General features: G+C 29.2%; 2 protein-coding genes across 7 annotated transcripts in view; both read left to right on the forward strand.

Annotated features, from left to right (window-relative positions):
* The window catches only part of LOC107448435 (salivary peroxidase/catechol oxidase), a 39,422-nt gene extending 34,808 nt beyond the window's left edge, over window positions 1–4,614 (forward strand). For all 5 annotated transcript variants that reach the window (XM_043050578.2, XM_043050581.2, XM_043050592.2 and 2 more), the window contains 2 exons: window positions 1,141–1,246; window positions 3,638–4,614. In XM_043050578.2, coding sequence (XP_042906512.1) covers window positions 1,141–1,246; window positions 3,638–3,698 — 167 coding nt within the window. In that variant the 3' untranslated portion in view covers window positions 3,699–4,614. The remainder of the gene's footprint in view (window positions 1–1,140; window positions 1,247–3,637) is intronic.
* Window positions 4,615–10,109: 5,495 nt separating this feature from the next.
* LOC107448452 (Nuclear division cycle 1) lies at window positions 10,110–24,738 on the forward strand. 2 transcript variants are annotated; one of them, XM_043050624.2, is made up of 16 exons: window positions 10,110–10,316; window positions 10,396–10,516; window positions 11,404–11,505; window positions 13,746–13,914; window positions 15,443–15,566; window positions 15,650–15,758; window positions 17,097–17,145; window positions 18,062–18,188; window positions 18,880–18,972; window positions 19,053–19,134; window positions 21,226–21,354; window positions 22,486–22,547; window positions 22,625–22,745; window positions 23,001–23,101; window positions 23,686–23,840; window positions 24,497–24,738. In XM_043050624.2, exons 1-16 carry the CDS (start codon window positions 10,299–10,301, stop codon window positions 24,561–24,563), a joined length of 1,629 nt encoding a protein of 542 aa, XP_042906558.1. In that variant the 5' UTR covers window positions 10,110–10,298; the 3' UTR covers window positions 24,564–24,738. The 2 variants fall into 2 exon arrangements, with proteins under 2 accessions (XP_042906558.1, XP_042906553.1); XM_043050619.2 differs by having other exon boundaries at window positions 10,162–10,316; window positions 21,226–21,363.
* The last annotated feature ends 96 nt before the right edge of the window (window positions 24,739–24,834 follow it).

The raw sequence follows: 24,834 nt of genomic DNA on the forward strand, positions 1-24,834 counted from the left end.
AACTATACTTTTGAGTCGACATGATTCAAACGCTCAAAAATAGGCGCCTATTCTCAAGAGGAGGAGATTTTCAATAGAAGTTTATTATGCCCTTAGTTTTTTGAAATATGTCTGACGAAAAATAAAAATATTTAACTCCTATTGGAACAATTTTTAACCCTTATCTGAAATTTAAGCACTCTAGCTGATCAGAAAGCAGTCAAAATTACGATCGACAAGGAATTCTATTCGGCAAAAAATTTGTGTTATAAATTCTGCACGTAGTGATCAAGACATGATCAAATCATATATCCTCATCCAACATAATAATGCATTTTAGATAAGCACGTAAGCAATTTAAGCACTCTAGGTAGTCCGACAGTGGGCGAAATTTTGATTGACTTCGGATTCTCTTTGTTTATAATATGATATATTGTGCCTTTAGAGTTCAGGAAGCGATTGAAACTTTTGATATCACTCAACGCAGAGAGTCAGCTAAAATTTGAGTGTAATAGTTAGTCCGAAAGTTGTCAGAATTTCGATTGCAAATAAATTCTCTGAGGAGATAAATTGTTCATTTGAACTTTGCATTGTTACTAAGCATTGATCTCTTTTAGAGATTTGGGTGTGCTAACCAGTCGGAAATTGATTGAAATTTCGATTGCAAGATACTAGCATTAAATGCGCGAAAGTGAGCAATAAAAGTATAGTAATAAAACTCCTTTTGGTATGAAGTGTTTTTAATTTCTAGAATTACATTCAGAATTATAACTTTATTTTTTTAATTGAATTCATTTTTATTTATTTCAATTTATTTATTAATAAATTATCATTTAATTTAATAATAGGCAATAAAAGTCAATTTAAGTAAATTAAGCATAAATTTCGAGAAGTGACAGGATTAATATCATATTAAAGAAGAATCATTGAAGACAAATTCGTAACAATCGATCTACATTAAGTTTTTAGTTTCAGTTTTGCCAAACAAAGCTTGTACTAATCATTAATTAAAAATTTTGATTTAAAAACGACAATAAATCCTTTTATCTTCTGTTAATTTTGCTTTTTATTGCCATATGTACTATATAGCTATGTGTCACATTTCAACAAAAAAAATTTAAGTTAAGTTTTTATTTTAATAACTCATATAATATGTAATAGGTCAACTGGCCGAGATATATAAATCAAGTGTGGCCCGCCTCTTCTGTGATAATTCAGATAAAATCGTAGAAATTCAAGCAGAGGCATTCAGGGTAATATCAGATGAGTAAGTATATTTCCGTCTTTTTTCATTGATTAATTATTTTCTGAAGCATACATAATAATAGAGAAAACATATCATTCTCTAAGAAGCGGAGTAAGACATATGACTAACATAAAGAGAATCATCATCATGTGTAAGCATTATTTACATCGTCGGGCGAAAGCAGTCAACCCGTCAATAGTGTTCCTATTCGGCTTACTGATATCAGCCTGGGGTCCCCAAAAAAGATAAATATTTGCCTCCTTTTTATTTCATCTATATCAAAAAAGAAAACAAGCTTTTCTAAGTTTCAAATGCAAAAATAAATGTAATTTTCGTATTTGTTTTTAAAAATCCGACTATTGTTTGTGTTTAACCAAGTAAAAAAAATAATTAATAAATAAATAAACTTAATAAAAATACCTTCCAGGAAAGCAAAGTCCTGCGAAAATGTCCCGCCTTTCTCACCCTTACAACGGCCTTGCACTGTTACTAAATCCTCGTAGCAAGTTTTTTTTCTTCATGTTGTGGAAGTTACTTGTCAAAAAGCATTTTTACCTTACGTCGTTTACTTGCATGTTTAAGTTGAGAATAGTTCTTCTATAAAGAGCTTTCAGCGCATTTGATGTTAAATCAGTTTCCGAAGACTGATTGCTTGTTAAGCATAAAATTTATTCTCTTTTATTAAAAAAATTACCGATGATCGCAAGATTGACAGACTAATTGAAGACGAAATCGACTTAAAAGAAGAAGAAAAAAAACTGGTGTTTTGGAGAGGGAAAAAAACACAGTTATTTTTTCTTACCAACTTTAAAAATTAGCTACAAGGCTTATCCACAGATGTCGTTTTAAAAAACAATATTTTTTAAATATCAGAAATTTGTAGCTGCAACTTGAGTCTTAGGATAAAATTTGTGGCGTAACTACCACTATAAATATTAAATACCGAATCACTAGTATATAAGACATGTCAACTTGATTCGATCTTGAAGTACCTTTTGATAGATGAAGGTTGACATAGTCTATAATCAAATTCCCCTCAAATTAATAGATGCTTTTCCAATCTTGTATCTGCAATTGTCTCACATCAGGGCGTTATAAAAAATTGAATCTTAATANGTACGCATTATTTAAATCGTCGGGCGAAAGCAGTCAACCGCCAATAGTCTTCATAATTACCTTACACTAATTTACTTACATCAGCCTGGGGTCCCCCAAAAAAATAAAGATTTGCCTCCTTTTTATTTTATCTATATCAAAGAAGAAAGCAAGGTTTTCAAAGTTTTAAGGGCAAAAGTAAATTTAATTCTCTTATTTGTTTTTAAAAACCCAACTGTTGTTAGTGTTTTACCCAGTAAAAAAATAATAATAATAAACTTAATAAAAATACCTTTTAGGAAAACTAAGTCCTGCGAAAATGTCCCGCCTTTCTCATCCTTACAACGGCCTTGCACTGTTACTAAATCCTCGTAACAAGGTTTTTTTTGTTTTTTTTCATATTGTTGAAATTACTTGTAGAAATACATTTTCACCTAACGTCGTTTACTTGCATGTTTAAGTTGAGAATAGTTCTTCTATAATGAGCTTTCAGCGCATTTGATGAGTTTCCGAAGACTGATTGCTTGTTAAGCATAAAACTTATTCTCTTTTATTAAAAAAATTACCGATGATCGCAAAATTGACAGACTATGAAGACGAAATCGACTTAAAAGAAGAAAAAAAACTGGTGTTTTGGTGAGGAAAAAAAAAACACAGTTATTTTTTCTTACCAACTTTAAAAATTAGTTACAAGGCTTATCCACAGATGTCGTTTTAAAAAACAATATTTTTTAAATATCAGAAATTTGTAGCTGCAACTTGAGTCTTAGGATAAAATTTGTGGCGTAACTACCACTATAAATATAAAATACCGAATTACTAGTATATAAGACATGTTAACTTGATTCGATCTTGATTTACCTTTTGATAGATGAAGGTTGACATAGTCTATAATCAAATTCCTCTCAAATTAATAAATACTTTGCCAATCTTGTAGCTGCAATTGTCTCACATCAGGGCGTTATAAAAAATTGAATCTTAATATAGTTAAATATTTCAACTATAAAATAAATCAGATTTTTAAACAAAACAAATAACTAAATTTCTTTTAAAATCTAGAACATCAATTAGCCTCAAAACTTGAAAATTTTAAAATGCTTCTTTTGCCTAAATTACTTTAGAAGTTTTTCGCTATTTTCTAACTACATCTTTTTTCTAACTTCGAATATAAATTGCTGTTCAGTATTAAATGTGCAAGACTAACATTTCTTCTTATGGAATATAATAATATTCTTATAACCAGAAATTTCGCATCAGATTAACTGTTCATTCTTAAAATATCATTTCATTACTCTTAAATTATCATACATTTTTCAGGAATCCTGTTTTGCCTTGTTCAGAAATCGCAAAAGTTGATCTGAAGTTATGGATGGAATGAGTCTCCTGCGTATTTAATGAAATAGAATCACATCAAATGGTGTGAAATGAGAAACAAAAGCAAAACAAAAAATATGTGTTCATTTTTATTCAACTTTTTCAAGTTTCAAATGATGAGCGTAACCGAAGCTTGAAGTTGTATGTGGCAACGAAAAAGTCAAGTCATCGTTTTAGGAACTTTCAGTCATTGTAAATGTACAACAACTTTCTCATGAACTATTTCCCTATTTTGAATTTCATAATTACTTCACCTGACTTTTAATTTCAATTTAAAAGAAATACATTTTGTTTCGTTATTCGTATCATTTCCTTGAAAATAATTCAGGTCATTTCCATGAAAATGATTCCAATATAGGAGTCATGATCATAACCCCGCACCCCTTAATGCCTAAATTCTGTTGCTAATGTGATTTATTTAACTTGATATTTAATTTCAATTAAGGAAAAGCCTTATACTTTAGTTTTAAATTTTAATAATTAGATAATTACTAATAATTTAACCAATTTTAACACTTTCTCTTGCAGTTTTTTACTGTATTCTAGGAGGAAAGTTTAAAATAAATTCAGTTTAGTTTTATTTCTAGTTTTTTTTCTTCAATTTCTTGAAGTTAGTGTTACATTTATTGTATATATTTTTCTGCATAAATTTTATTAGTTCTTTAAATTAATAGAATACACAATTATCTTCGAAATGCGTTAGAAAAATAAGAAAAAATGATTCTAAGAGCAATTTTGTTACTTCTGCATTTATGGCTTAATTAATGCTGCTTTCTATAAGCAGTAATAGATATTCTGAAAAATTATTTCTAGTGAATTCATATGTTAAAATTACATTTCTGTTATAGATTTAGAGTTTTGGCGCAATTTCATTTTCTATGTATTTGTTGAAAATAAAGTATTTATTTTGTTTTATTGTACTCAATGTTTGAAAAATATTTCTTGTTCTCATTTTCTGAAAATTGACGTTTGTTATAAGAAAAAACGTGCCATTTTCTCTTCTTGTGTGTAGTGCAAAAAAAAATAAATAAATAAATAAAAAAATAAAAAAAATAACTGAAATATTAATAACTTTCATTCAACTAAGCAGATTCGAAATTTTCAATGTCATTTGCTTATAAATAGTACTTTTAGAAAATTATGAATTATTTTTGAAAGATTTACAAACACTTAATGAGAGAATATCTGTAATTTTATAATAGACTCAGAATGTTTGTACCAGAAATTTCATTTTTATACATTGTGGGAATTAGATAAACTTGTCCATTATGTCAGGAATATACTGAAAAGCTTTTTGTTGAACATAATTGAAAGAAAAAGCTATTAATGATTGGTGTTTTTCTTTTAAAAAAAATTTCTGCATAAATATAAAAAGTTAGTACTGAATAAATAAAAAATATATGGAATCAGTGTAACTTAGAACCAAAGCTTTCATCTAGACCAGAGGTCGCCAAAGTGGTCTATACAGACCCCCCAGGGGTCTATTTAACGAAAGCGGGGGTCGATCTGAGACAGGGGGGCGAATGGGGGTCGATCCGAATCGGAAGGGTCGATTGTGGGTTTAAAAAAAAAAACAGTTCTGAATACGCAAATCACACATACCTAATTAAGTATGTAAAATTTGTGAATTTTTTTTATAATTGACTCAATATCAGTTTCTTTATAAAACATAAATTAATAAACGTATATTTATTGGGGGGAAACAAGTATTTACGTTCCACCGCGCAGTGGCACGAACTCAGCGCAGTTTATAAGTCATATGCATATGTGCGCTTGTCCAAATGTCACGTGTGACGAGCATTGACGTTACAAATGCAAATATCATACGCAGTTTCAACTATCTTTGCAAACTGTGTCGAATATTTGCAGTGTCATTATGAAAACTTTTATAGTTTTGGATAATTAGTTATTGTTTCGATAAAACCATTCGTTTGGTTTAGATATCAATTTTAATTATCAATGCACAAAAAAGAAGGTAAGCTTTAATAATATGGATTAGTACAGCCCGCGACAAAACTATAGCACACTTTGTATTGTTTTACGAAAATTTCAAAATTGACCAATTTTTGTAAATTTCAATATTAATATATTTTTCATAAAACTATTGTTACACAATGTACTATTACTTTAATAAATGTTTAAAATCATAAAATAAATGTACAAACACTGTATCTAATAGAGATTTATTTTAATTAACAGAAAATTACGTTTGTAGGGGTCGATGGAGATTTCGAAAAATTATACAGGGGTCGATGATCAAAAAAGTTTGGCAACCCCTGATCTAGACAGTAATAGGTCTTTTCAGGTCCAATAATAACCTGAAAATCTGTAAACTATTGGAATTAGTCCATTTCATTTAAATTGTGGACTTTTCCATTAAAAGTTGCATTGTTTAAGAAGTTGTAACGTTACTTCTATGAAATTTTAAAATTTTGTTTCATAATTAGTAAACCAATTTTATAATTAGTAAACCAATTTCATAAATGAACGCAAGAATTTCTTAATATACGTCAGAGATTCGCGAAAAGCGAAAAAGTTCAAAAAACACTAAGAAGATTGAACTTTCAACGCTCTTTTAACTAAACTATTAGAACCACAGTTTCCAAATTCTGCAATACTTCGATACTCAAAAATTCTTATCCCTTTAAAAGAAAAACTACAGTTCGAATAATTCAGATATTAATTAAAAGTTCGATTAAGTGACTTAAAATATTTTTTGTTTGCATACATTAACATATTTTCTATTCAGTTTTTTTCCTATTAGATGTCGAAAGGAAAACAATTTTCCTAATAATTATGAAACTAACTGCAAAATCAGCATTAGGAAAACTTGATTCCGTAAAATACGATTTGGATAAAAATTTAAAAGGATGTTAAATTGTGCAGTGAGCGAATTAAATTTAATCTAGGCTATAGGTACTTGAAATTGAAAATTGAGTTCTTGTTGCCATCTGAGTATTTTTTTTTCTGGATAGAAATTCATGAACGCCACAATAGTTTAAGTCATGGGTTGTGAAATCTGCATTAATTATGTTTGTCCAATGGGCAGGATTGGGTTTTCAATTCAATGCAACACACGTTTATAGGCAATATACGCTTACAACACTTTGGCTCAAAATTTTAACTAAACATATTTTCGTAATTTTTTCATTATTTTCCATTAATTTATGTCAAAATAAGTAAAAAATATTGTATTTAGCATTTTAATAATTTATAGTTATGAAGTACAGCATGAAACACCAGTGTCTTTTTCTGAGTTAAGGTAAAATCTTTCAAACGCCTCTCACTAACAAAAAATAATTTTTCAAATTTGCACTTATTTCCAGTTATTTAGATCAAAGCGAAACAAAATCAATTATTGATAAATTTTTAAGTATCAATAAAAAAAAAATTTCAAATTATTTTTTTTTGGGGGGGGATTTAATATTTTAGTGCAAATGCAATTCCGATACTCTAACAGATTTTTTTAGTTACTATTAGACTGTTTTTTATAATTAAAAAATACCATTACATATTTTTATTTGTAATTAGAGGGTCAGAGAAACAATATAAAACACCGGTGTCCCATCAGACTTAACAAAATTCTTTTCCTTCTTTAGTATTCATATTGATATTCAAATAACCACCAAAGCGATAATTATGAATAAGCTAATCATGAAAAGGAAGAAAAAAAACTGTCAACTAATATAATGTATAAAAACATCAAAAATGCACGCAGGTGGAAAAAAAAATCAGTCTGGGAAACGATCAACTCAAAGAAGCTCCAAAATTATCGTCTGCTTTTTTTTCATTTGATCTTGGGCTGCTTTTTTATTTAAAGTTTATATGTTAGCCTGATATTTTATGACTCTTAGGACTCCGTATTTGAGTCTATAAGTTAAATTTGATCTAGTCAAGAAGTGCGTGGACATGAAAGATTTAGAACAACACCCATTTTCCCTAAGGGTAAAATAGAGATAAAGTAAAAATATTTTTTTATTCGCTACCCTGCATGAAGTGGATGTAAGCAGCGAAACAGTTTTACAGGAGAGAGATTCTTGGATTCGAATTTCTTGGATACTCGCAGCTTGAGGGGACCCCCCCCCAAGAAATCGGGGGTGCTCCCCCCCCCCAAAAAAAAATCACAAGTTTTGCCTGGCGTGTTAACGATAGTTATTCGCGAAAGCAAAGACCTATTGCGGGCGTTGTTATTTGAGACGAATGACTACTAGCAAAACAACACGAATATCAGTTGCATTTCTTCAATGTAGCATGGTAATCTTCCTTCCTTATTGTGTCTTATTAAATTTAAGAAAGAAAAATGTTTGATATTCTTTCTCATGCAAGCGAATATAAAATGGAATTGCTTTTTTTTAGAGAAGGAACATCCAAAACATGCGGAAAAATATTTGTAAATAAACAGAAAAAATATGTGTCTTCTTATTAGAGTTAAAATCTAATGCCTGCGAAATCAATCTATTAAATTTAAGTCCCGCAGTGAACTGATCGTGAAGACACGGTTCCCAGCAGATCACCGAAGTCAAGCATCACTGGCTACGGTCAGTGTGCGGGTGGGTGACCACTTGGATCAGTCTGCGTAGGGACCGAGGGTGTGCGGTATTGGTCCTCGTTAAACTATGCTACCGTAAAGTGCTCGACTTCGCGCGCAGGTCGTAAGCGGGGGTGCCATCGCCTCCGCAGAGGATCAAAATTGTGATGGCATGTCTTCGGATCATCCTCCGGGATGTTTCCCAGACCGTCGCCAATAGCCCATTGTGCAGCTCTAGTGCGACGTAAATTAACAACAACAACAACAATTAAATTTAATGATCTAATATGAAGGGTCGATTTAAACTTCATATTCCATACTTTTCTGAAGAATCATATTACTTCAAATATTAAAATATACAGAAACACTTAGTGTTACAACATTTAATTTTGCAAAAAACAAAAGTTTTTCGAAGTTTCAATAAAAAATCATTATTTATAAACTAAAAAACGTAAAATAAGGAATGTTTACGATAAAGAAAAAACGATTCTAAAAATCCCTTACATTGTTATAAAATATTTTCATATTGCTTTTTTTATTATATTTTTTTTAGTCTTAAAGTTCTTAATCTGACGTAGAAAATTATTCAGAAGAGAATTATCATCAAATTAGACAAAAATTATTTGCAAGTAAACTTTTTATTATTATATAAAACATAACACTTACCTGTTATATATATCCGGGGAATTCCAAATTGAAATGTTCTTCGTTTGAAAATTGCATTCATAAATAATATATACATAGATTATAGATTATCTCTTCATTAATTTAGGATGACATACCACACAATAAAATTTTATAATTGTAAGATCTCGATATGAATTTCACTAACTTAAACGCAATGAGCTTATTTAATTTTAAGTTAAATAAGCTCATAACTGAATAACAAAATAGCTGAATTCTAGTTTAAATTAAGCATTCAAAATTTAAAAAAAATACTTGCTAAGAAAACGATAAAAAAATTATTAATAATCAACGCAAATGATACTATTTCAAGTAATTCGGGTGATTCTTTATTGTTGTTCTCCGTATTATATAGATACAGAAATGTATATTATTCTATGAAGAAGAAGAATATTCTATAACTATTACACTTTTGCACTTTATAAAATCACATTTATTCATTCGAATGAAGTAAGCAATGTGGAATGAACTAACTTCCCTTTAATTTATAATTAATTGAAAGCAAAATAAATTTATTTTGCCTTAATACACACATCTTTAACAGTAAGCGATCCTAAAATCAGAAGTTATCAGTTGTGTGCTTGTTGATAACGGAAAGGAAAAAATTATTGAGAAATTGTTCTCCAAATGTTGGACGCGTTCTGTTTCCGAATGATTTACCAATGTTCTGAGTAGTCTTTTCAATTTCTTCTGCGTTTTCCTTTGGGAAATTTTGCTTCTCATTTGCTGCTAAAAAAGAGCGTTCTTCTCTACCAATATATCGCAATTTTGTTAAAATTTATTTTTGCAGCATTGAGGACTCGTTGTTAAGATATTTATTCACTGATCTTGAAGCAATGAAACTTAAACGTGAAACTTCAAACACGAAACTTTTTTTTTGCACAATGGTCAGAGCAATGGTTTTGTGCAATATGTAAGAGATCCTTCTTGGAAAATGTGGAACTCAAATGTCAAAAAAGTGGCTTCTCTGCAAAAGGCCTTTCCATCTTTAAGTAAAACTTTTACATAGGGTACTTTAGATATAAAGAAAATTAATCTTAAATTAATCATTTAAAAAATAAAAACCCACAGCAATATTTTACAAACGAACAATATTTTCAAAAAAGAAAATATTAATTATTTAGAAAATATTAAATCTGGGCCTCGTTCGGCAATGCTCTAAACTGCCGCTGTTGGGCGAACGTCCGGTTTGACCATCCTATTTCACCGGCCATGCACACACCTTAATCTGACGTCAGTTTGTAGGAAGTTGTTAATTTAAAATTATTGCAGTTTCTGAAAGTGGCAACATCAAAACAATTTTGCGGGAAAGGAGAAATATTTATTTACTTCTTTCGAAATTTCTTTTCTGTAATAAATTGTTTCAGTTTTGGTTAATTTTAATTTCTAAAGATGTGGTTTGCTACTGAGGTACCTCAATTTGCTTTCATATAGAAGATATCATTATTTGTTTAAATTATTAATATTGTCTTTATTATTGTTTTTTCAGGTTATATTTCCCAGAATTATTCGAAGCTTTTTCTGGGTTGTCATTATACAGGCCATCTATATTTCATTTTTATTCTTACTTATGAAAAGCATATCATGGAATCCATTTACTGGAATTATCGGTAATTAATAGATTTCAATTTTAATTGCTGCTTTGTATTTTTGGTAGATCCGCTTATTTTTTTAGCATGTATTAGCTTATTAGATTGATTTAAAGGATATTTGTATTTTGTTGCGCCAAGTGCTATCGCCTAGGTGCCCAAATGGATATTAAACTATCCATTTGGCAAATGAATAATTAACTATCCATTTGGCACCTAGAAATTGTTTTAGGGATTAAATTCACAGTACAAAGTTTTATATCCTCATGTCAGCTTACTAGGAATGTCTTATGTTTCCTACACTTTCCTTACAATAAAAATAGTTTGTTTTCCTTTTTCAGTAAATAAAAATAAACAAATTTTCTTGCTTTTTTTTATACCCAAATACTTTTTCCTCTTAAAAGAGCACACTATAAGAGTTTTTAAAAAATGAACAGTTAGAGAAAAACAAATTTAAGTGAGAAAGGAGAACTTTAAATATAACTTAATCTGAATATTAATCGTGTTTGAAAAGAACATCATTATTTGATATTTTTTTTTTATTGAGTAACACATTTTATGCTTGTTTATCGTAACACCTATTATCAGAAAAAAATCCATTTTTCTGGACTTGCTGAAATCTTGACCATTCGGAATTTGAGACTTTCTATTTTTTATAATTATACATATTACTTTCGACATAGCAACTTTTTTTTAAGTAAAGATATTAATTCACGTTAAAAATTGCTTAGTCTTGAATCTGATTGCTATTTTCATTAATTTTCTAATATAATATAAAATGAAAAAAAAATCATGTACAAACTGTCATATTTACTGTCATTATTTCAAACTGTCATATTGTTAAGAAAATTTAATGTTCTTTTGATACTTTGCATTTGAATTATATAATTTCTATGTTTTTTCTTTAGATTGGCTGTTTTATTTAATTCATTGGAAGACACTATTATATCAAGTTATACTTTGCTTATCAACTGTATTATTTGGTGTTTTGAATATGCAATATTATTCTGGTAGGTTTCTTTTAATTAAATTATTTAATACATATTGTTTATTTTTTAGTTTTCTCTTCACTTATTTGAATTGGTTAAACATTTCAAATTTTAAGGAAAATTAATGTACACCAAGTAACAGGGATTTTGCGATAGATCTATAAATGAATCCAGGGTTCCCACGGTCCTTGAGAGTCCTTGAAATTTTTTTTGCTAAATTTAGGTCCTTGAAAAACTTGGTAGGTCCTTGAATTTGTCCAATACTGCCGGCGGCCCTTTTTATAAAACACCCGCGGATCTTTCTCGTTCTTNATACACCAAGTAACAGGGATTTTGTGATAGATCTATAAATGAATCCCTTTTTTCCCCCTATTTTTATCTTTCAAAGCTTGATGTAGGTAGCATGACGCATATTTGCTCGTTCTCCAATCTTTTTTATTTCCTTCTTGTTCTTATGTTCATATTTTATAAAGATTACACATAGGCAAAGAAATTCAGCTACCACAGACATAATGTGAACTGGTTCCTAAGGATTAGTACAATCTCTGGATATAAAGGAAGAAACTACAGTGAAGGGTACAGCATCAGAAGCTCATTTTGCAATGAGTTTTCACCCATCTTTTCCTTTAACCATTACTAGGGTTTGTGAGAAGAAAATTTTTATTTTATTAATGGATGGTTGGTCTATTCTTAAATTTTTGCACTTTTTATAAACAGTACTGTTATTAAAATACTTATTTACGAATTTATTTATGTCATCCATCTTGATTATGCCTGAGCACATTTTCAGCTAGATTGAAAGAATAAAATAGGCATTCACAGGAGGCAGCATACCTAACTAACAACTATTCATCTACAACTCCAATTCAGAATATTAGAATAATGATAAATAAAGCACATAGTGGTTTGAGATATGCATTTATTTTGGTAAAAATGAATACCTGAGAATTTTGAAGTGTGTTATCACATTCTACATGTTTTGTAGATGAACATAACATAAATAAATTATTATGATATTGCAAAAGTTTTTACAATGAATTTTTTCTAAGAATTCAAAAAATTGAATAATTTTCACAGTGGTTCAAAAAATTAGAATAACCTGAACAAAAATAGCATAATTCATTTAAATGAAATCTGCATGAATAGTTAATACTTAGTGGCATCTCCCTTAGCTTTAATAACGTCACGCAAACGATTTTGTATACGATGCACTACTTTTTTGCAGTCATCTTTGCTGATAGTTGCCCAAACGGCTTTCACGCTTTCCATGAGTTCATTTTTGTCCTTTGGAGCTAAGTCCTGAAGGCGTTTCTTCATTAAACCCCATATATTCTCGATGGGGTTCAAATCGGGTGAATTGGCCGGCCAAGAAAGTAATTTGACTTTATTGTTAGTAAGCCAAGTAGTGGTGGCGTTTGACGTGTGGCAAGATGCAGAGTTTTGTTGGAAGATTAAGTCATCCTCAAATAGATCTTCCGATGACGGAATCATAAAATGTTCAAGTACCTCCACAGCTTTCCTAAGCCCTCAGCACCCATACACCCCCAAATCATTACAGAAGTGCTTAACTTCACTGAGCGTTTCAAGCAATCTGTGGTAAAAGCTTCTTGCTTGCAACGCCAAACACGGACACCCTGATGACCGTGGGAAACGCAAAACATTGATTCATTACTAAAAAGTACGTTACTCCAGTCCTGAATACCCCATTGCAATCTGTCTTTGCACCACCTCACTCTGGCTCGTTTTAGCTTGCGTGTAAGTAGCGTCTTTTTCTTGGGCACACGTGATTGAAAATCAAGTTCATGGAGTCGTCGTAGTGTGGTAGATGTTGAGGCATCCACTCCTTGTTCTCTCCACTTTCTACTTATGAATCTCAAGCTCTTGAAGCGATTTTTAGTGACGACACGTTTCAGCATTCTGTCTTGTCTCAGTGTGGTTATTCGTTTACGACCACTATTTGAGCGATTATTTTTAAAACTTTGATTTGTAGAATAATCTTTTAAAATTTTACTTACAGTTCCTTGAGAGCAATTCACTTTTTTGGCAATCATTTGTTTACTAATTCCCTCATTGTGTAGAGTCACAATCGCTGTCTTGGTAGTGTCCGATATGTCTTTCGTTCGACCCATTTTAACTCCCAACTAACTAAATCTGATTTTCAAACAAGCCTTTATACGCGTACTAGCTCTCCAGTGGCGCAACTTATGCAAATTTTATGATTAACGTTGACCAATCACACAATTTTNTTTTATCATTCTTAGTTCAAAAGCATATACCAACAACAAGATTTCAAAAAATTTGTCACATTTTGAGTCCCAGATATCTACAGCATTTTATAGTAACTTCGGGATTAGGAGTAGTAGTTAGTTTTTGCTTTGTTGGACTTTCCCACAGTTTTGACCCTGAGAAAACATCAATACTTGGAAGTTGGTAAGTCAAACTTTATTCAATTAAAAACATGTAAGTTTTAATTCAAGGTTGTCATTACAAATGACATAATTGTCGTCTGGAATTTGAATGATAAGTCTATAAGTATTGGTAACTGTATCCTCTTCACTAATGCTTATCTTTCACGATTGAAGTTCTATTGAACAACAATTCATAAAATAACCCCTCTTCTATTTTAAATATTTTTTTTAGTTGAAACACTGATTTGAATTTATTGTGAACACTGAGTGAACAAAATTTTCCTCAATTCCCAGTGCCATTTAGATTTTGTAGAGTCCTGGTTTCTTTTTTTAGCCTTTGACTAAAATGAATTATGGTGAATGGTTTAATCTTTGTTTAGTATAGTTTAGACGAATACAAAAAGTAACATAAAAAAAATTTCCTGCAAATATTATTATTATTTAAATTTAGGTAGTAATACTAATAGTATAAGTTGATTTTTCATTTGATACATGACATCTATAAGAGCAGCCCAAAAATGTCCTGTTTTTGAAGGGGTTTTGATGTGAAATATTTTTGTTTTGAGAAATTTCTCTAAATCTAATAAATTTGTTTCTTTATATTTTTCAATTTTAGAAATTTTTATCTTTGTATTTTTCAACAGACAAATTATACACCCGGAATAACAGAAATTTGCCACCTCATAATCAAAATTAGAGGGTCGAGTTATACACCACAATGTATGGTATATTTAAATATTGTTTTCTATGTTTCATTGTAAAAAAGACAAAATATATGTTTCGTAGGCATTTGAAAACCAAAAGAGATCTTAAAAATTGGCCAATAATAGTGATATTTTTTTCCATCTGTGATTTATGGGTGACATGTTAAGATCATTTTTTCCACCTAAAAAATTAAATTTAAATTTCTAGCTGAAAATTAAAAGCTTGGATTACAATTAGTCTTGACAGATTAATAGGATATGTTTTTAGAAATGAACCAAAGTGAAGTTGAAATATAGGAAATAACATTGCAAACATATCAGAGCCTATAAACATATGGTAATAGTATTGCTACACTACAGGAATGGAACAATCACTGTTTTCTTTTCAGTATGTGTATGCTTATTTCTTCATTTATACAAGGTATCGTGTTAGATAAACTCATTAATAGGGTCTTAAAAAGGAATTTATAATTTGTAAGTGATTGTATAACATTCTGTCACTATCTACTGAAAGTTAATATAGCATGCTAGAATATATTTTATTAATTAATTCTGTTTTTGAAAAATTTAATTTAAAAAAATTACTGATTTTAAAATCCAATGGTTTTATTAAGGATGATAATTTTATTAGTAACACTTTTTTAGTTCTCATTTAAGGAATATTGTAACAAGTAGTAATGAGCCCAAGTGGTGAAAAGTTTTATTATAGTTTCTTTTCATTGTAGTAATTTTAACTATAGGAAATTGATGTTAATATTTTTGTTTTTAAATTGCAATCAAATAATTTTTTGTGTCTTTTAAAAACTGGCCTAAGTTTTTAAAATTAATATATTTTTTTTTTTATAGTTTGCAGGTTGAAACTGAATTTGAATATTTCTTTGTTATTCAGCATGGTTGTTTCTCTGGGTTTATGTTCAGCCTTAAATATTTCGTCTGCTGTTTATATCTCTTAAAATTCTCATTAGAACAGGTAATGTTTTTTTTTTTGTGTGTGTGTGTCTTGCATAAAGCTCTTTTTCCCCCCTTCCTTATCTCATTTTGATCCTCTTTTAGAAAACAAAACTTCAGTTCATACAAAATCAAGCCTTTGAGTTATTGAAGGATTCCGCCTCCTGTATTTTGAAAAGTTTACTTTGGAACTATTTACTTTTTTTCATGATCAGTGAGTATTTAAATTTTTTTCCCATGTGAAATTTATTGACCTTGATAATGAAACTATTTTGCATCGCTACTAACTTTTCTGCACTAGATTTTTGCAATAAATTTCTGCCTTTTTGACTCAAACCCTCTACATTTTGAAACTATTCATTAAAATGTTGCTTTCAAATCTGCGCCTTCTTAGAACTTATGGGTTAGTCTCTCTTGCCTTGCTTAAACTATGATGTCATGAATGTTTGCTGTGTTTCAGCTTAGCCAATGTAGTATGCTATTGATTGTGCAAAACATGTTGAAAAAACAATATGTTTTAATACTTTTACTTGTGGAATACAATATCATGCTATAAATAAAATTATCATTAAACATGCTATATGTAAAATTAAATATATTAGTCTCAAATGTGACTTTTGATTCCAAATACTCATATTACTGTTTCTAGAAAATAGTTATAGATATTTAGAATAATTTCATCACTTAATAATCCTCATTTTTTTTTTTTTCAGTTAGCTTTATTTTAGTATATCAGAAAAATTGATAAATTAGAATTTTTTTTTTAAAGCTTGGAAAACAATCACAATTCTCAATAGAGAAACTTATTGACGTATCAAATCATGCATTCAAAACAGTTAATGGTTGAGGTAGAATGATTCTTGAACTAGGATCATGTTAATAGTTGTCAAACCTGAAATCTTCAGTGCTGAATCAGAACTGTCTCCTGTACACTAATCACTTGGAAATTTAATCCTTAAACAAGTTAATTTTCCTTCTTCTTTCTTATTAGAGTTACAATACTATTTATTTATTATTTTAAATGACGTCTAATGACATTTACTTTACTTGATGTTAATTTTGAAAATGTACTTATTTAAATTTTATAGAGCTGCCATAATGTTCTATTTTAGCTTTGTTAGAAGTATTCTTAAAAAATGTCAGACTACAATTTTTTAACTTATGACTACAGTTTTTCAAGTAGACAAGCAAAAAGTGTGGTTGGTACCTTAAATAGTTTGTCTGAAAATGGATAAACAATAGGCTTTTTTTTAAAAATTACTGTGGTATATTTGTAAAAGATGCAAAAGCAATGATCGGTTGTGTAATATTTGACTAAAAACATTTTCTTTAGCATTTTAAGAAAATATTTAGCTTCAATTTATAAAAAAAAAAAAAAAAAAATTATCTGTGTAGAGTAAATATATGTGCTTTTATATCTTAGATGCTTATGTAACAAATAAATCATATCATTAATTTTTTATTTAATAATTTGAAAGCACACTAATTTTAGTTTAAACAGTTATGTTACTCTTAGGAAATATCATGTATTTCATGAAATTTATGTTTGTAGGTTCCTTTTTACCTAGCTACATATTCATATTTTCAAAACAGCATTTTAGGTAAGTATTAGTTTTGATTCTATTTTGAAATTTAAGTGGAAATATATAACAAAAAGTATTAATTAAAACTTATAAAGTCTTCTACACTTTAGTTACAGTAAACTGTAAACTAGTCATTGCATGAACAATTATTCTCTTTTTATTATGATTTTTTTCCTACTAGGTAAAGAACCCTTGAAATCTTTAGTGGAGCTCCATGGTTGATGACAATCCAAGTCGATTGTTAATTGACCACTACAAGTGAAATTACTATTGCCAAATAAAATTTCTTGTTAATAGATATTTCAATCCATTTTTGATTAACCACTGGGCTTAAATTTCAGCTTGAGCTCATTAATTGAGGCTAATACAAATTACAATTATGCCCTAAATGATGGGAGCCATTTTATCCTCAACTGTAATTTTGACCTATATTAATAGCAGTGAAACTAAAGTAAAATTTTCTTAAAGGCTGCATTTAAGTAGACTAAAAAAAAGGAATATAGTTTTGTTTTTTAGACCAAATACATAGTGATTATTTGTATCACTATAAACACTTCTCCTTTTAAAACTGATTCCCCTTTTAAATTTTCTGTTCTAGATCTGTCAAAAATTAACTTATTTTCTCTCATATACTAAAAAGGCATAAATTTTAATGTTTTAAAATTTTTATTCTCTTCCTACTCGATGCAAAAAAAGTTGTAGTAATATGATATTACAGTTTTGTACTGAATCCATGGTAATTATTGAAGTACTATATATTCTAGATCTTTGTATTCTCAATTTACTCCAGCATAAATTTAAATCCCAGTTTAAGATGAAAATTAAATAAAAACATTTATCATTTAAAATTTCAGATGCTATTTTCAATTTATTTTATTTCATTGTTCAAATGAAATATTTATTTTATAGCTCAATTGAAATTTTTATTTTATAGTTCAGTTGAAAACATACTGTACAGCTTATTCAGCTTTAAACTTTTTCTTGCATCTGTAATGTCTGGCATCGTTATCTTCTTTAATTGGAGCCTTTATATTTTAATTTTCAATACTTGTGCTGTTGAGGTAAGCTATAAAAACGAATCTCTTAATGATCTTTATAAGAAATCTTTAAATATTTTGAAATAATATTGCCAATATTTCATTGTATTCAATTGTTTCTTTTAATTTCAATTTTATTAATCCTCTAGCTGCTAGGACAAATTTGTATAAAAATTTCACTGTTGATATATTTTTCTTTTCATTGAATAACATAGAAACTAGTTTTAAGTACTTTGAAGTAACCATGTCCTACTGCAAATTGAGTTTAGGATTGACTTTACAGGGTTGAATCATATATTTCATGTTTTCTCCAGTTTATTCCTTACACATTATTAATTACTTACCTGTTTCTTCATTATTTATAAGATTATGAATAAATATACAACTCCCTTTATCTTTCAAGCCTGCTTGTTAACTTGGTGCAAACTGTGAATTCTACAAGAAATTTAAATATAACTTAAGCATTATATTTCAAGATTTTTTTTTTATTTCCAATATTGTAAATTATGTAGTTGTAATAAAATCGTTTTTCGTATAGAATGTCAAGCTAACACTTTTGTAATTTCTAAATGCTTTTTATTTAATTTATTAGTATTTTTTATTTTATTTTTAAGATTAATGCAAATTTTGTTTTTATGCGTTTTCAACAGTGTAAAAGATTATCTATAAAAATTTTAGTAATTATATACAAAATGTTTTCTAATTTTTCTTCTAGCCATACTGTTTCAATATTGATATGCCCACTAAGAACAAAAACAACAAATGTTTGTCGACAGCTATTCAAAGTTCAGAAACTGATATTTTAAAGGTGAGAATTTTCAGCAACTATTTCAGTGTAATTTTTTTTAATTATTAGCACACATTTAATGTTTTTTATTTTATTTTAAGTATTTGGCTGTAATGGACTTGAGACTGTTAGCTCAACACAACCTGAAAAGAAGACTTCAAATTTTTGATATCAGTCATCCAGGTGGGTAAGAATGACAGTTATACTATAAGGACATATGAATACTAAGTATTGAAGCTTTATATAGTTTTAAAGTTTATAATTAAGGTGTAATTAAGATAATTCTAGTTTTGGAAGGTAGGTTCTTTTGTCACCCATTCAACACCTTGGATACTTCTTAATCAAATTGCAAAATTTTTAAATAAATAGAATGCATAAAATACTTGGGAATGTTATACTTGTATACATAAATTTGACTATTTTTGATGTCACATTCTGTTTATCACTAAGAAACAAAATTGATAGTGAAGCAATCATAGTGATTGATGAGAGCAAAAACATGGAAAGGGGATTCTCCTTGTAGGTAATATCTGTAACTGCTCAGACGCAAATATTGTGCTTCAGATTTCAGTAAATCTGATCATTAGATTAAAATAATCAAAGATGTAAGTCATTTATAGTTTGTATAAAGTAAGAACTCCCCTAGCCATTCATCTGGACGACCCGTGGTGGTGGCTATGGTAACGAGGTATAACTATTTCAAGTATGGGTGTGGGGTCATTGTTTAAGACAGGTTTTGGCTCTGGTATATCGTGTTAGCCCTAGAGCAGGGATGAGCAAAATTTTTTGGTCGAGGGCCAAAGATCGAGAAAAAATGTTTGGTGGGCCAGATAAAGATTTCTAAAAAAAAAAAAACTACGATATACAAGTTTTAATGAGGTGGAGGAAATTGCGATTTCATTTCTTTATATTGAGGTTCAAAGTGAGATGTGCTTATTTTAAGGAACGAGGCTAAATGCTTGTCTATTAGTGTACTTCTAAAACTGTTTTTATTCTAAGATTCATAGTTGAAAATACTTGTTCACATGCATAAGATGAAGCAAACATAGCACTGATTTTCTGGGCATGAGATTAAATTTTGGAAACTAACTTTTGGTAAAAATTTGTAAAACTCAAACTTTAGCATATTTTGAAACAACTGCTTAAGATGTTTGTTAGATTGCAACTCAATTAATTCAAGTAGCAAATCCGACCTCACTGTTTCCCAATAATGTTGAAAGGCATGGTAAAAATATCTAATTCTGTTTGAATGGCACTGAAATCTTGAAATCTGCTTTCAAATTCAAAATAGAGTTTTTTCAAGCCACTTTCATAATTCCTAAGCTTTTCCTTATTTACAGAGGGTATTGAATTTAACCTCGAGAAATAAAACAAGTCATTCTTAGATAGCTGCCGAGCAAAGAGATTAAGATTCAGTTTAAAAGCTTTGAGATGGACCCAGATATCATCGATGAATTGATTTTTCTCTTGCATCTTAACATTCAAGTTGTTCATATGACAAAGAAGATCTGTCTAAGTCCATTAATCATTGAACGCATGGCACTCTAAATCAATTTTGCATTTTTAGTAGCTTTTATGGGGGTTAAAAAGGTTTACAAATAAGTCAAAGAAGCACTAGCCATTTTATAAATGCGATAATTTCACCATTACTTACAATGACATGTGTGTGCAATTTTTCCATACTTAATAAATGTTAGAACTCGTGCCGGCAGAAAAATCCATTCGTTGGAGCTTAAAATGCGCAGTCTGCCACATGTGAACTGCAATTCACCTATAGTAGATTCCATATGTTTGCTCCTCGAGAAAGACAGACCCTCGTTGGAGCCAATCTACTGCTATTCTATAAAGAACTTCTGCTTTCAACATTTTACCAATTGAAGCTGTCTGTGCTAACTATTTCCATCAATTGTCCACTTTGTAGAACAAAAGTAGAGAAAGTAAAAAGGTCATCAGAACTGTGTTAAAAAAGAAAGAACAAAAAGAAACCTCAAATAAAGCAGACAAGAAAATGGATGTATAATGTCTATTGTTTATATTCGCCATGGATCGGCGAGTTAAAATTCTATCCGTGGGCCGTAGTTTGCCCATCCCTGTCCTAGAGGGAAGAGAAACTGCCCTGCAGACGGCCTCAGACTTTGTGACAGTGGGAGTTCTTTCCGTAGACAAACTATATGAATGTTACATTATTTTTGTTAAAAGAGCATTTTTTTAAAGGGGTTATTGATATAATTTTTTATTCTGATTTTATAGTAAAGTTTTATGTTTTTGTTTCAGGTGGACACCCATATCAATGGAATTCAATTTCTGAAGAGTGCGAGCTGTCGCTAAAAGTTCTTCTTGAAAAGTTGCATACTTATGCTGTGAATGTCGCTGCGAAAGAAAGCAAACCTGAGCATATTGCAAGTAAAGAAGGTTTTGAGAATTTTTTTACTGTCCAGTTAATATGTCTATATATTTCACATAAAAATTATTAATATATTTCTTTTTAAATCATTGAATTAATGACAACCCAACACCTGTCAAAATGAATTTTTATTGAGTTTTTTTTATAAATCTTTTGAAGAATGTACTACTCTAAATGCATATAATTACATGTTATAAAAATTTTTGAACTTTACCTATCTATAGTAAATAGCATTGTTAATAGCTAAAGGAAACAATAATTTAAATTTAATGAAAGTAAAATTTGAGTTAGTCTAAAATAAAAATACTTGTTAAATTTCATTACATTCAAGCAAAATTGAATTTCCTTGTGTCAGTTTATTGTATTGTCCATTTAACTTGACTTTTAGTAGATAAAGACATTTCCAAGAAGAAAAACAGTCAGGGTGGTTTCCACCTATGTGCAGGATGGAATTTTATTCAAACTTGAGCAATAGACATTCTTACACCAAAAATTATTGTACTAGAGAGAGATGTTGTTATATTGGATATCATTGTAGCTGTATATGAAATCAAAACTGCCCTGCTGTAGGTGGCCAGTGCTCTCATAATTAATTTTACTGTTTAGAAATTACTCTCATAATTACTGTTTAGGAATTTTTTGCTTACCTCTTTTTTTCTTTTCTACTTATTTTTGCTGCTTTAAAAATTATGTACTTAATTTACTGTCTCTTGTATCAAATTCAAAAATGAAAGAATATTCTTCATTTCATGTACTCTTTAGAGTACAAAACATTACTGAAAAAATAAGATAGAGATCCTTCATAAATTTAAGTAAAATTGGAAATACAGTCTTTGTCTGCCTAAATGCAATAATGTTACTAACTTGTTGGTGCCTAGTGTATAGATAACCAATTATATGTTGTTAACAGTGATAATGATTGCTAATTAAAAGAAGGAACTATTTCCTTCTACCTTTGTTTTCATTGAACATTTCATCTTAGTTTAGGATACAGGTCTAGTTCAATAATTTTTTAGTGCACAAATATTTAAATTTTTAATTGCACTTTATTTTATATTTTGAAATAACACATTGGTATTATTTATCAAAACTTTGTAGAGTTTTTAATCTTAAATTGTTTTCTAAAACAGGTCTTGAGCAAACCTATGCTAAGCAGTATGGTACTAAACCTTTGACAAACGTTAATAAGAAGGTTGGTAATGAAATTAAATAATTATTAGTATTTATAATTTTATATATATATATTTAATGACTTGCAATATTTTTTAGGTATTCCCATGTTTTCAGAGATGGCCTACTGTCATTTGCAGTTACTTTTTTGATGAATTGCCAAATACTAAAATAAAACAAATATTTTCCTCTTCACAATACTTAGTATGGATGATTGAAGGTAACTTGTTTAGTTTCTATCTATTCCTACTTATTTTCATAATAGGAATCTTATTTATTAATTTCAAGTATAAAATAAGATTAGTTATCTCAATCTCCATGAATTATGCTTCGCTTATCACTGTGTCTTGTAGCGTTGACTTAAAGTTAAAAAAAAATTATATATGTTTACAATTTTTTGCTGTATTAAAATTATTTTTGGGTGTTGTGTTTCTGATTTATAAATATATACTTAAAAATGTAATTTTTCCCCCAGCTCTTGGTTATTTACTTACTGCATCATATGTTGAAGATAAATATGGTGTTGTGCAACTGATGCTGCCAAAACTAGTCTGTCTTCTGTTAGATCTAAAAATGGTAATTTTATTTATTTGCTTCTCCGATTTTTAAGGATTATCTTATTTACCTATGCAGAAGTGTTTTTATAATAATGATTTCAAATACATGTACCCCTTAATTCCAGCATGTCCTCTTTTGGATTTTGTGCCACTAAACCCTACATTCAATCCAATTTCCCTTAATTTGTAATATGACTTGTGATCATAACTTTAATTCTAAGGAGTTCTGAAATAAAATTCTTAGTTCTTGCAGGGGGGGGGGGCAATATAGTGATCAGCCAACCTTTTTCCAACACTTTTTCCAACATTTTGTGCACTTTAAACTGCTCTTTAGTATTGTTTCCAGATAGGTACTTGACAAGTTTCTAAAATTTCCACTATGCTGTAGCACAATACATAGAAGTACCTTATTACACACAAAAATTGTCTTAAAAATCGTTCTTAAGAACAATTTGTAGGATGTGGCTATGATTATTTTGCAATAAACTATGTTAATTATTTGTGATGTATAAGTATTGATATATTCTTTGTATTTTTTACCATTCGTTTCATTATATTATGTCTTATGATGTTTTCAAAGCACTGTTGCTATTCATATTTCAGGCTGAAGAAAAGTTGCCTATTGATCCGATTGGAATTGAAAGACATGTGAGAGATCCTCAAGATCGATATGAACACATTCATCAGAGACTAGCATTGAAAACAGCTGTCAATAGCTCCCTAAGTCGGATTGCTACTGTATTTAAAGATGATGTCAAGTACGTAAAAACTTAAATAAATTCAATTTTTTGAATTTCAATTCATAGCTTTTTCAGTTAATTTCAATAAGAAAATATTATTTTTGGTTTAAACAAACTGTTAATGCATCTCTTTAAAAATTGATTAAATATTTAAATGAGGAGGTTGTGAAGAGTCCTTAAAAGATTTCTGTTGCTTCTGATGAATAATTTTACTGATTTGCCCTCAAATAAATAATGTGATATATTCAGTGCAATGCGTTAGCAAAATTGGTGCATCTACTATGTGGTTTTCTTTTAGTCTATGGATTATTTTAAGAACTACGAAGCCAGATTTATAGCTTCTGGAAACTTAGTATTTATGCTACTGTGAAACTAAAAATAATTGTTTGCTTCAAATAAAACAATGTTTAAACTTTAATCTTATTATTAACTGATTTTAACTCAGTTCAATTGGCAGAATTTTAAGAATATCAATTATGAAGTGTGGCCCATAAACATATCTAGTGTTTTTATCTGATTCTCAAAATCTTATGCATATTGAAAACCCTTGTTTTATGTTTGGTATCTGCATATAATTTTAAAAACATTTTTTAACTATGCATTAGTTATTGTTACATTATACTGGAGTAAAAGAATTAATGGATTAATTAGTTTCACTTTTCATATGTTTACAGGGGAATATATTTACCAGATGAATATGATAGATATTTTCAACGGTTTCTTGATAGGAAGAACATATAGATTCCGTGGGAAAAATTCCTTGATTCTGAAAAATGTGATATTTCATTTAAATTAATGACTGAATAATTTAACTGTAATGTCTACTATGTGTTTAATCATGTAAAACTTATAAATACATGTGATCTTTTATTGATTTTTGTAAATATTTTAAAATAAATGGTCAAAGTATAATAAATTTGTACTATTTAAAAACACATAAAACTATTCTGTTTGAATTGTATAGATGAAAATTATTAGACATTTTAAATGACAAAAAGTATATTTCTTTGAA

This window comes from Parasteatoda tepidariorum, chromosome 3 (genome assembly GCF_043381705.1).
Source record: "Parasteatoda tepidariorum isolate YZ-2023 chromosome 3, CAS_Ptep_4.0, whole genome shotgun sequence".
NCBI classification, from domain to species: Eukaryota; Metazoa; Arthropoda; class Arachnida; order Araneae; family Theridiidae; genus Parasteatoda; species Parasteatoda tepidariorum.

What these genes read in the sequence shown, in the direction of transcription:
- LOC107448452 (XM_043050619.2), top strand. An exon ending in GAATATGCAATATTATTCTG is followed by an intron (nt 11,506 to 13,745) that starts GTAGGTTTCTTT and finishes TATCATTCTTAG; the next exon opens with TTCAAAAGCATATACCAACA. An exon ending in TTTACTTTTTTTCATGATCA is followed by an intron (nt 15,759 to 17,096) that starts GTGAGTATTTAA and finishes TTATGTTTGTAG; the next exon opens with GTTCCTTTTTACCTAGCTAC.